The following is a 13,539-nucleotide window of genomic DNA, read 5'->3' on the forward strand; positions in this document are numbered from 1 at the left end:
CCGCACCATGGAGCCGATGACTCATCCGAGGGCCCCGTCAGAAATAGACGTGACACAGAACAGTCTCTGTGTCGGTGGCACGCCGTTGCGAAGGCAAATAGTACGGCGGGCACTGTGGCACGCTAGTGTGTGTGTGTGTGTGTGCGGCGGGCGGCCGAGACTTCTGGGACAGGAAGCCATCAGATAAGACAATCAGTTGTTTTTTCCCCCAAAGAACTGATCGCAGAAGTCTGGAAGATGTAAAACCCCATTGTCTTATAAGATGTTTTTTACATCATGCAGCCAGTGAAAGGATAAAAGATCCCAGCCACGCTCGGTTTATTATTGGTGAGCTGTGGTAGTGGTCCGCTTTACTATCCAGAGGGTGATTTTACATCAATAGATGTAAAAATGTCCATATTAAAAAAACTCTGGGAAAGAGGAGAAAAAAAGCCAGATGGCGGATGAATCAGATAAGGTTTTTTTTCTTTCTATTTGAACTTTGGGGGGAAATCAGAGTTGCATATGGAGAAAATGTAACGGAGATGACGTGGCCGGGTCCCCCTGGAGGGTCCGAGAGGACTGCTGCCCCCGCGAGGGCGCCGCAATCACACATTCTTCATCCCGGCGATTGAGACGTGGAATAAGAACGAGAAGGCTGCAAGAGTGGAAGTGCAATTAGAGTATAGAGCGCGGACGGGGAGAAGGTCAGTGAAAGGCACATGGAGAGAGAGAGAGTGAGAGACAGAGAGAGATGAGCGTTCCTCATGTTACGTCTAGGGGAACCGAGGAGGAGGAGGAGGAGGAGGATGGGGGGGGGGGATCTCACCCGCCTCCGCGGAAACGTCTGGTTTCTAATGAAATATCTCCAGAGGTGTATAGAGGCCCATTTGCATCAACTATCACTCCAGTGTTCTAATGGTACATTGTGTTTGCTAATCGCCTTAGAAGACTAATGTCTGATGTCTTGTGCAATTATGTTAGCACAGCTGAAAACAGTTATGCTGGTGATATAAGCTATACAACTGGCCTTCCTTTGAGCTTGAAGTTTGAAGAACAAAATTAATACTTCAAATATGAATCATTATTTCTAACCTTATCAATGTCTTGACTATATTTTCAATTCAATTTTCAATTCATTTGAGAAATAAAAGTGAGTTTTCATGGAAGACACAAAATTGTCTGGATGACCCCAAACTTTTGAACGGTAGTGTAAATATATATATATATTTGTTTGCACAGCCATTGCCTCCGTGTGGAGAGAGGCTCGTCTGTCCCTCCCCCCTCCTCCCTCCTCCCTCTTCCCTCCCTCCTCCCCCCTCGGCAAGTCTGGGCGGATGTGAACTTGCGACTGCTGTCGTCTCTCTGACACGCGGAACACGGAGAGGGGAATTTGTCCGAGTGTTGCCTATAATTCCCGCTGTCGCTCCGGCCGCGGCACAAACGGGCCGGAGCGACAGGAAGCAGGCGTTCTGTGGGTCATCGCCGTGGATGGAGGGGTCGAGGTGAGGGACTCGCGTCCTCCGACCCCCCGTCCCCGCCTGCCCTCCAGATGACGACAAAGAAAACACGCAGGTGGCTTCTTGAGTGTGCATGTGTGTGCATGTGTGTGTGTGTGTGTGTGTGTGTGGGTGTGTCCGAATCAATGAAAGTTAGCACGCCTCTGTAAGCCAATAAAACACGGGCAGCCGGGATCACTTTAGGGCAGTCTGGTGACATAAGGCACATTGAGGAAGGCCGGGGCCCCGCTCGCCGCCTCACGGCTACAAATAAACACACGCGTTAGTGTTTGTCTTTCATCGAGCTCCCCTCCCCCAACGCCGCCGCCGGCCGAGGCTTTTTTACGCCCGCCAATTTTCCAACATCTGGGACCCCGAGCCGCGGCGGTTACCGGGCGGCCCTACAGGCCAATTAGACATCGGTCCGTCTTTACCCTCCTGACGCAACCCGAGTCATTTACCTGAAGTGAAATAGCAACAACAACAAGAGGAGGAGGAAGACGAAGAAGAAGAAGAAGAAGAAGAAAAACACACCCTCCGGTTGCAGCGTTTAGATGCGAGTGTAATTTGCCGTGCTTAGTGTACACACATAAAAAAGGGGGGAGGAGGGTGGTGTGTGTGTGTGTGTGGGGGGGGCAATGCACGCCGTCATCACGCGGATGCCGCCCTCGCAGGCGGACCTCGCGGACCTCTCACGCTCGGCTGCACGAGGCCCGGCACAGGCGAGGCGTTCAAGAACAATTCACTGTTGCATGTGTGTGTGTGTGTGTCAGAGGCACACAAAAACAACACAATGACATCCCGTGTTTACTCCGTGAGGGGGGAGAGATTGAGTGTAAATTCCATTCAGGATTGCGTGTAACGCCTGAGCAGAGGTTACATCATGATTCGGGGACGGAGGAGGAAAGAAAGGGAAAGCGTCGAGGGAGGCCGGGAGCGGCTCCGACGAGTCTTTCGAGGGCGCACTTACATTTTTGACGGAGTCCTTGTCAACTTTGGCTTCCGTCTCCCACAGGTGGTGCCCGTCTGGAGAAGAAGAAGAAGACGACACATGCACATTTAGTGTCACGAGAAAGAGTAATCAGCAGATGACATCAGTGAGGAGATGTGTGCTGGGGCGGGGGGTTAGGGGATTAGGTGTGTGTGTGTGGGGGGGGGGGGGGGGGGGCATGTGCTTCAGTGCCCTGATTTAATTAGCTGACTTAACAATACCTCAATAATTTGCTAATTGATTCAAAGCCATTCATTAATTTTTTTCTGTTTCAACTTCTCCAAGTCTTTTAAAATTAAAAAAATAAAAATTCCACATGGATCCTATCTCACTCTGTATTTATTTATTTAGTCAAATATCTATTCAAGTTTTTCTATATACATTTCTTTTTATTTATCCATCATTTTTTGGGGTCTATACTACTTTGTCAGAGTGTATCTTAAAAAAAAAAATCAAATTTAGAATTAAAAAAACATTTTTTTTAAATATTAAAAACCTGTAAGATATAATTTTAGGTTTTTGTGATGGGAATTTGTCAATATTGTACACAAAAAATACAACAAAGTTCAGCATTAACTTCAACTGGAACCGCCCACTTTCTTACTTTCCATCTCCATTAAATGTCTCACTATTTCTATCCCTTCATTAACCCTGGATTAGATTTGTCTTCTTCTTCTTCTTCTTCTCCTCTCCTCCCTTATTTCTATTCTTAGCTCTTCTCTTTGTTCTCGTCTTCTCATGCTCGTCTTGTTGTGGTAAAGGAGGTTTCCCCCTTCGCTGCCATGCAATAAAAAGTCCTGTGAGCTTCTGCAGCTGCCGGGACGCCTGCAGAAGCTCAGCGAGTTCGCATTCTTCGTGCTTTTTTCTCCGTGACTTCGACGCCACACCTTGACTCTCAGACTCTCGGGGGCTCATGCTCGGGCAATCGGCACCGACCGCACCGCGGAGCCGATGACTCATCCGAGGGCCCCGTCAGAAATAGACGTGACACAGAACAGTCTCTGTGTCGGTGGCACGCCGTTGCGAAGGCAAATAGTACGGCGGGCACTGTGGCACGCTAGTGTGTGTGTGTGTGTGTGCGGCGGGCGGCCGAGACTTCTGGGACAGGAAGCCATCAGATAAGACAATCAGTTGTTTTTTCCCCCAAAGAACTGATCGCAGAAGTCTGGAAGATGTAAAACCCCATTGTCTTATAAGATGTTTTTTACATCATGCAGCCAGTGAAAGGATAAAAGATCCCAGCCACGCTCGGTTTATTATTGGTGAGCTGTGGTAGTGGTCCGCTTTACTATCCAGAGGGTGATTTTACATCAATAGATGTAAAAATGTCCATATTAAAAAAACTCTGGGAAAGAGGAGAAAAAAAACCAGATGGCGGATGAATCAGATAAGGTTTTTTTTCTTTCTATTTGAACTTTGGGGGGAAATCAGAGTTGCATATGGAGAAAATGTAACGGAGATGACGTGGCCGGGTCCCCCTGGAGGGTCCGAGAGGACTGCTGCCCCCGCGAGGGCGCCGCAATCACACATTCTTCATCCCGGCGATTGAGACGTGGAATAAGAACGAGAAGGCTGCAAGAGTGGAAGTGCAATTAGAGTATAGAGCGCGGACGGGGAGAAGGTCAGTGAAAGGCACATGGAGAGAGAGAGTGAGAGACAGAGAGAGATGAGCGTTCCTCATGTTACGTCTAGGGGAACCGAGGAGGAGGAGGAGGAGGAGGATGGGGGGGGGGGATCTCACCCGCCTCCGCGCTCTGGGAGACACTCCAAGAGGGGAAACCTTAGACCACCACGTCAATCCCCAACCTCGGCGAGTAAACATGTTTTTGCAAACTTTTCTCCACCTCTCTCCCTCCGCCACTTTGTTCCTCCAAACCTCCGTCAGCGAGGTTTAAATAAAAACGGAGACACAAACCGGGACGGCGCACGTTGGCGAATCAGAGAGAGCGTGCCGGCCGTACGACTTTAATTTTTCCGTTCACTCCTTCTTCTTCCCCTTGCAACATCTGCAAAATGCTTCTGTTTCCCGAAAACACCGCCGCCTCCACGCAGCCTCCACCCACGGGCACACACCAAGAAGCAGCCACAGAGTCCTCTACCTTTTGTTCAGGCCTGAGACTCATGTATGATAAGAGTTGGAAGACACGATATATAGGGTAGTGGTTCTCAAATGGGGGGTACGTGAAGGCACTCGTGAGATTTTTCTAAATATATTTAAAAATTAATATCTATTTAAAAAATCCTTTAAAAACAGTATTTATTTCATGAATATATTTTTTAAATACTTTCAAAATATTATATATATAATTTTATTTTTATCCTTTAAAAGTTATTTTTATTTAATACATTTATTTTTTAATCCTTTAAAATAGTATTTATTTAATATATTTATTTTTAAATTCTTTAAAAATAGTATTTATCTAATAAATATATATTCTAAATCTTTTAAAAATAGTATTTATTTCATTTTTTTTTTATTATTTAAAAATAGTATTTATTGGGAGTGCCATAATTTGACTTACAAATATGAATGATCCATTCAGGCAAGTAGAGACACTCACCCTCAACAGGTAATCCAACCGTCCGCCCATTGCTCTACGTGACTCACTTGTGCAAATGATATCCACGAAAACAAACACCTACACAGAGAAGCAGGACGACGCACACTCGTCACCAGGCAATTAGTCCTCTTTAATTCTCGACAACGCGTAATGTTGTGTACACAGCAACACAAACAAATCCTTCTCGTTTGAATATCTTCACGGCCTCAACGTCATGATGAAGATGTGTGTGTGTGTGTGTCCTCCCTCTGGGGGTCATCAAAAAGCCAAACAACCTGCTCCAGACACCAACTATATTTTTAGGAAAATCATATTCCAAAAGCTAAAGACATCCCAGAGTAATAGCATCTCTGTCCTCATGATGACCTTGCACATTTTGGCTTTTCCACAGGTGATTTTTTTTCTTCCTTTTTTTTCTCTCCTTAAAAAGTGTTGCGTAATGCACAACAACTTCCACTGACTGAAGAGAATAGTTTTGAGGACGGAAAATATGATTCGCATTCTTAATTTCTGAGTTTCTTTTTTCTTTCTCGTGAAACAACCCAGATGTATTTCGCAGCCACGGGAGCCCATGTCTATTCTCCAGAGGGTGTTTTTCTCTCCCGCCTGTTTACATACATCACGTTCATATTCCGCTTTACTGACTTTCTGCTGTTGCTACCCAGATGGAAAATACTTCAGTAGTTCAAAACATATTTTCACATCAATGACGTTGTTGTCCAATGAGGAGCATCGCCAACAGGCCCCACACAAAAACAAAGGGTCCCCATTGTGAGTGATCCCAGAGGTTGCAGCTGTTTCTCCCCTCTGAAGCACCTGACCTCTGCCAATCTCAGAAGTGGTGAAACTGGAGAGATGTGGGGATGCTTCAACTGCAGAGGCTTCTGTGTAAATCACGACCTGACGGTGGATCTGTGATGGGTTTATGGTCGGGAAGTGAGTTATTCTGGGTGTAAAACAGGGAAAGCGTGAGCTGACTTGACCCGTGGGGTCCGGGCCGAGGAGACCAGTAGAAACAGATTCCCTTTTATCAAGACTGCAGCTGTGTGGCAATGAGTCTGAACATGATGTATGGACTGAGAGGGATGGATGGAACGTCATCCAGACCTTTACATTTGTGTAGTCGGTGTGTTCTCATGGAAGCCATCACGGTCGGTTGCTTTCCACACAGTGTAGTGAAGGTGAAGGATGACTGCAGGTATACGCAGGTCATTAATGTACACACAGTAAAAGTAAGGTGGAACCGAAAATGGTTCCTCAGAGTGATGCTATAAAAGAACAATTTCTAGTTCTACAAAGGACCTTTCAAACCAGGGTTCCTTAAAGAACCATTTTCTTAAAGAGTTCTTCAAAGAACCCATTTTCAAAAAAGTTCTCAAAGAACCCAAAGGTGTCTTCAAAAAGAACCTTTCTTAAAAATAGTTCTTGAAGGCACCATGTCTGGTTCCACAAAGGACCTTTCAAACCAGGGTTCTTTAAAGAACCATTTCCTTAAAATATCCTAAAATGGTGCTTCAAACGTAAAAAGGGCTCTTCAAAAAAAGGTGTTTCTTCTTCCTAGAGCACAAAACCCTATGAAGAACCCCAAACAACCATCATGTTTTCATGTGGTACCAGTTAACAAAAAATAAATGTGTAAATAATAAAAAAGGTCTTGGTGAGATGAGGTCTCTCTCCCTCTGTGTGGGCTGTGAGCGTCTCCGTGCTTTGTTTGTTCTGTGTGTTTCTGTGTGTACCAGTTAACAAACATTACCTGTGTAAATATATAATGGAGTCTACCTGAGCCCGGAGTCGTCGTCCTCTGTGCCCTGCGCCCTTCGCTCGCCGGCTGTTTGTTTAGCGCTCTGTTTGCGGACAAAGTGATGGTAACCGCCAATTACCCGCGACTCTCCCCCCCCCTCCCCGCGCCACCGATGGCGCCATGGTTGTGCCTGGCTCCCGGTCCCCCACGTGCTACATGGGTTCAGCTGTTTAGTATCAACCCCCGAGTCCCGTGCACTGAGCGATGTTTTATCGAGATGTAGAACTATACTTATTCCATGGAAAGGGCTTCTTCTATTTTTCAGCCTTTGCCCGGAAAGGGAAGTGGAAACAATCGCCTCTTCCTAATCTGAACCCCTTCTGTAGCCTCGACATGGTCAGTTTGAAGGAAAGGGCGGAGGCCACAGGACGAGCCAGACATCTTTCTGTCCCGACACCGGCACGATCCCTTTGAAGTTTGGGAGTGCTCGGAAAAAAAAACAGGGATTCCAAAATGGTTCCGTGGGCCGTTGCCGATGAAACCCAACGCCATGAAAGGAATACACTCTAATGGGCCGGACGCTTTGAGAGGCGAACCTTCAGTACTTATCTCTTGACGTGTGTGATACAGGCCGAGCTCAACACTGCTCTCATGTGGCGCTCACAGCTGATTGATAGCTAAACCCCGTTAGCTCTGTCAGCTAGACGTGCGTCTTTAAAGATGGCAGTGACCCCCTCCCACCTTTCCAATACTGTACGTCATCATTCGCTCTTTTGGGGTATCGACCCGCCCACACAGCGTTGGACCCGCAGTAGTTAATCGATGCTTCATGCAGGGTTCTTACACATTTCGACCAATGGATTTCCATGACTTTTCCATGACTTTTCCAGGACTTTAAACCAAATTTCCATGACCAAACTGAAATCTCGGTATAAACATGAAAACTGTAGAACATTTTGCGTATTGAGAGCTACCGCCGGCTTATATTTTGAGCGTCTTTTTAAAAAGAAAAAATTAATTATTTCAAACTCGGCGTGAGTGAACATGTGATTTTAACAAATTTCCATGACTTTTCCAAAACTTTTATGATTCAAGTTTTTTCCATGACTTTTCCAGGCCTGGAAATGACCATTTCTAAATTCCATGACTTTTCCAGGTTTTCCATGACCGTATGAACCCTGTTCATGGGGGGATGGCAAAGGAGCACGAGAGGTTCACTCCCTCCAGCTCTGTTAGAGGGCTCGTCTTGGAACTACAAATATTACACATAATCATTGATGTTGGTGCTGTATGGCGTCCTAATTAAACGGGGTACTGTAACTCACACTCCTCTAATCGGTCGCCTGCAGCCAGGGTGGAGGCTGAACGTACGCTGCCATGGTGGCACGCCGTGAGTCATGATTATGCAGGTTATCCCAGCCCGAGGGCCAAAGGCCAGTCTAGACATAGCGCTAGAAGTACAATACATCGACCGATTAGTCTGGCGTTTGTACTTGTCCACGCTAGAAGTGTATAAACAGTCTATGAATGAACTCTAGCAGTATCGCAGACGGTGGAGTCATGCGTTCCTCGAATGGGAAAGCCACGAGGATCCGAACGGTTCAGGGCTAGTATTGCTTTGGACTCTTCTGTCCTGATGTTACGGATTAAACTGTAGCTCAGACTTCTCTTAGTCTTGGCTGTTTGACCAGCTGGACCAGCCAGAAGGTGGAGAAGGCCAGACTTCTCCCTGCTGCAGTCCAGGCGTGTGTGTGTGTGTGTGTGTGTGTGTGTGTGTGTGTGTGTGTGTGTGTGTGTGGTGCTGCCGAGCTCCAGGCAACGCTCCAATCCGACCAGATGTAAAAACCATCCAGCTCACCAGGGAATTCCCTTACCGGCCCTGTGAGTCAGAGTGTAGGCTTTCCCCAGCCCTCTCTCTCTCTCTCTCTGTCTCTCTCTCTCTCCGTCTGTCTCTCTCTCTCTCTGTCTCTCTCTCTCTCCGTCTGTCCATCTCTCTTTTCCCCTTGCCTCCAGCACTCATTCCATCCATGGAAAGGCTGCAATAGGTGCGCCAGGTATGTCCTCCAACCCCCCGCGCCAACAGAGCGGTTTGGGGCGAACCGGAACGCCGACACAACCTCAACACACACACATGTGTGACACGCAAAAAAAAAAGAACAAGCACGACGATGCACAAAAACTGAAAAAAAGGAGAATTTGCGGAAAAAACAGAAGAAGAATAAAAGGATACGGCCTATTAAAAATACATGTCAACAATAATTAGCATTGAAGAGAATGTTTACATTACAGCCGAAACAAAAATGTGGACCCGAGGTTCTCGAGTCTATCATTATCCAGCTAATACAGTGTCTCTCTCTCCATGTGTGGTCTGGGATGAAGAAGAAAAAAAGAAAGGAGGAAGAGCAGTCGTATCGATTCATCCATCGGGGCAGTAAATACAGTGTGTTTACTGTACACAAGTCACATGACCCTCCTCCTGGCATCCATGCACTAAACAAGTCAACATGAGGGCAGCATGTGAGCTCTTTCACTCCCCCGGCGTCTCGGCGAACAGGACGTCTGAGGACGCCGTGTCTTTATGATTATTATTTGTTTGCCTCTCCCTCTTCCTCTTCCTCTTCCTCTTCCTCCCCTGTTCCTCATCTCTCTGAGGGTCTCGCCTTTTCCGCTTCACCTCCTCCTCAGGGAAGCCCTCGCAGGATGACTCACTGAAAACACTTCCTACCGAGCAACGCGCACACAGGCTCCGCAGGCCAACCAGCCAGAGTGTGAGCGCCCGCGTACACAACAACAAACACACAAACACACACTCACTCACACACGGATGCACACCGTTTGCACCAGTTATCCTGTGGGTGACGGAGTGGAGCATCGGGGATGCACGTGGCGTTTGAGAAGTAGAGGTAACAGACGACAACACAGTGAAGGAGAGAAGGAGTGAAGGAGAGAAGGAGAGGAGGACTTAAGTGGCAGTGAAAGACAAGATTTAAGTGTACCAAAAAAACAACATGTATGCAGCTTTTTTCAGAAGGATCTTCCAATGATCCACTTCCCCATCAAGAGTGTTAGGTTGCAATAGTTTATTTTTATTCTGTGGTCTTATGCTTTGAATTAATACATATAGAAAGATATTATAATAGGAAATATTAGGGAGAATATTGTTGTGAATGTATTATGAAGCATAAGGGGTACTGTTTATGCAAATGATTAATGTGAATGGCAAAAGTTAATGGATGTTGCATGAGAGTGAGTGTTAGTTTAGTATTTCAGAAATGTCGACGCCGGTTGGAACCCGTGAGATTACTTGTATGCCCTGGTGTATATTTGAGATTTTTTCCTCAAAACCGTACCAATTATTTTTTTCGGTTTTCTCATGTTCTGAACACTGTCTCTCCTCCCTCCCCATGAGAGGCTGCTTAACGCTTTTGTTTTTTTTTAAGCGGCTCTCTATTCTCTATTTATCTCTAAATCTGTCCTAACAGGCTCTGCACCACGGTCACTCAACTCAAGGTGGCTGTTATTAATTAAACCTCTCCTGAAGGGAGACCTGTGGCAGAGGGTCTCCCCTATCTAGACTTCCCTTCCTCTCCTTTCCTTCCAAGAGTGGTCGAATGTGTTGTCGAATCAATCAGTTGACTTACTTTCATCATAATAGTTTATTTCAGAAAGAAACATCAGGATTTAGAAACGGCACACATTAGCAGACGGCACTAATGAAAAATACATGATAAATGCTCTCTCAGGGTCCTGTTCTCCTTTCTCTGTTGAACCTTAGTGAGTGCTCGACCATATCACACCATTGACCATGGAGACCATGACATCCTGTTGGAGGCCTGGATTGGGTTTCATTTATTTTACAGATTTTTCTCAGTTTGTATTATATATATCTCAGATCCAGGTTTTTGTCGATTTATCACGACGAGTGGAGCAACCCCAACAACGGACAATTTATTTACCCTATTGTTTACCTTATTGGATTTATTTATATTATTCCTTATCCTTTGGGCAATATTATCAGGAACACTCCACATATATTTCATGTTTATAACCCACACAGATCAATTTTATCGAAAACCAGGAGAGAGAAAGAGCAACTAAAAATTCAGCATGTCTTTAACCTTAGCTTATGATGTTAAACTCAGACAAAACCGGAATTTTTAATCGGCCCTGAGCACCTCAGAGATCAATTATCTGGTGATGTGGATTCTGTGACGGCATTGCCCTGGCGTAAAGAATCTTGGCGTTATCTTTGATGGGGGACTTGTCTTTTAACTCCCACAAGCAAAAATCAAGGACTGCATTCTTTCATCTACGTAATATCAAAAAATCAAGGCATATCTTGTCTCAAAAAAGAAAAATTGGTTCACGCTGCAGTTCGTTTCTGGAGACTGGATACTGCTTCATCCTTATTAGGCAGTCTAAAATAAATCTTAGGTCCCTCCTCAGTTGATCCAATGCTGCTGCTGTCTTCTCACTTCACTAAAACTAAGAAAAGAATCACATCACTCCTGCACTAACTGCTGCTCTGGTAAATGCAAGATCAATCATCAAAAATTTCTTTAACCTTCAAAAGCCGCTTGTCGTACTATATTGCCCCACTAGAGAGCTACGCTCACCAAATGCGGACTACTTAGTTCTAGAGAGTCTTAAAAAGTAGAATGGGAGGGGAGCCTTTATTTATTTATCAGCTTTTATGGAACCAGCTTCCCCCAGTCCGGAGGGCAGAGACAGTCACCTCGTTTAAGAGTAGACTTAAGACCTTCCTCTTTGACAGAACTCGTGTGTAGGGCTGAATCAGGTTTGCCCTGGTCCAGCCCCTTGATATGCTGCTATAGGCTTATAGCTGCCGGGGACGTTTTAGGATGCACTGAGTACCTATCTCCTTTTTTTCTCTCCTTAAGGATGAATTTTCATCTCTCAATCACACGTTACTAACTCTGCTTTCTCCCGGAAGTCCTTTTTGACTTTACTCCCTATGGGGTCGACCCTATGATGAGAGATAATCCTCTATCTGCCTGATGGATCGCCTGGGTCGGGAATTCCTGCTCATGACTACGCCACTGTCCTGTTGAGACTCCCACCCTCCTCCCCACCGCCATCTGCCTGATGGATCGTGGAGGTCTCCATCGTGGAATATGCCTACTATGAACTATTCATACACTCTGTCATATTCATTGAATGTATTTTAACTCTAAATCTGTCCTTCTGTACACATTACATCTATTGCATCTGTCCATCCTAGGAGAGGATCCTCCTCTGTTGCTCTCCTCCAGGTTTCTTCCTTTTTCCCCTGAAGGGTTATTTGGGAGTTTTTCCAGGTCCGATGGGAGGATTTGCGGTAGGGATGTCTATGTGTACAGATTGTAAAGCACTCCGAGACAAATTTGTAATTTGTGAAATTGGGCTATACAAATAAACTGAATTGAATTGAATTGAATCCGGAAGCTAATCTACGAGGCTTTTATTGTGAAAATACTGTTTAGTTAGCGGACCGGAAGTGACGCCACGTCGCAGCGACGTGACCTTTAACCTCTCCATGCTGTTGTAGTCTTAGCTTAGCCAACCGGAATGCATTGGCGATCTGAAGAACAATGGACTCACTTTCGAGGACAGGGATTGGCTGTTGGATTACAAGGAGAGGAGGCTAGTTTCTGAACCTTTATAAAAGACAGGAGCACATGTGATAATCTCTGATCATTACCTTCGCATTGAAAATGCAGAAGGTAATGTTTTGATCGCCGTGTATTTTTATGCGTGCGTGCGTGTTATTCGCATAAGTCAAAAAGTATTAAACCGAATCGCATGAAATTCGGTGGGATGATTGCTTATTATCCGGGGACCATTTGATTAGATTTTGGGATTGATCGGGTCAAAGGTCAATGTCAAGGTCATGCAAAGGTCAAAATCTTCTTTTTACCATAACACGGTCAATTTATATCCAATTGGCATGCAACTAATGCCAAAATGTTCATAATTCAATGCCCAATCTTGTGATATGCGAAGGTTTGCGCTCTACCGAGTGCCCGTTCTAGTTCAGAGATGTAATGCTAACACACACTTCTGTAAGTCCACACCAGAAGTTATAATATTAGGCAAATGTAAATCTTACTTTAAACATTTAACCTAACCTACTTTTAGATGTTTTAGGGTTTACTAATTGCCATTTCATTGATTCATTTCTAGCTTTGAAAAAAACTTATTTTCACCCTTTTTCATGAATTCTCTCGTTATCTTGTGGCGTCTGCGTCCTCATCGCTTAACCAGAAACTGTTAATGGGACAATCTTCCTCAAATGCTGATGTCATCCATTATTTAAGAGTCCAGTAATGAATTGGCATCTGCTGCTGTTGTTTTCGAAGCCGCCGATTCCAAAATAGCCATCTGGGTATGTTTCTGCTAAAAGCAGATACATCCCCGAGTGTGTGGAAGCAAATGGAAACAGTTAAAGAAATACATGTACTTATGATTCACGGCTGTCTCATTTGTGCTAATAGGCTCTTGTGCCGTGTGTGTGATCTCCCTCTGACTCAACCTCGGGGATTCAAACATTGACAAGAGTTGGATCGGGACACTTGAAAACCGTCCCTCGCTCCTCAGGATGTGTGGAATTTATTTTTGGGGAGGTGTTTATTGGAGTCGATTTCGGAAAATGAGCAGCCGTCCTGATGTTTAATGGCAGCGGCAGTAACGGCTGTCACCGCCGTGGCAAGAGAAGTGATTGGTGTCGTACAAAAGCTGGGCTGTGCGTGTCCCGCTATGTGTGTGTGT

The 13,539-nt window shown here is 45.4% G+C and overlaps 1 protein-coding gene across 1 annotated transcript in view; it reads right to left on the bottom strand.

Moving 5' to 3' along the window:
• The window catches only part of LOC130213187 (nuclear factor of activated T-cells, cytoplasmic 1-like), a 75,704-nt gene that overhangs the window by 38,224 nt on the left and 23,941 nt on the right, over positions 1–13,539 (bottom strand). The window contains exon 7 of the mRNA XM_056444653.1: positions 2,449–2,504. Within this exon, the coding sequence (XP_056300628.1) occupies positions 2,449–2,504 (56 nt within the window). The remainder of the gene's footprint in view (positions 1–2,448; positions 2,505–13,539) is intronic.

The sequence above is a fragment of the Pseudoliparis swirei genome, chromosome 22 (genome assembly GCF_029220125.1).
Source record: "Pseudoliparis swirei isolate HS2019 ecotype Mariana Trench chromosome 22, NWPU_hadal_v1, whole genome shotgun sequence".
Classification (NCBI taxonomy): Eukaryota; Metazoa; Chordata; class Actinopteri; order Perciformes; family Liparidae; genus Pseudoliparis; species Pseudoliparis swirei.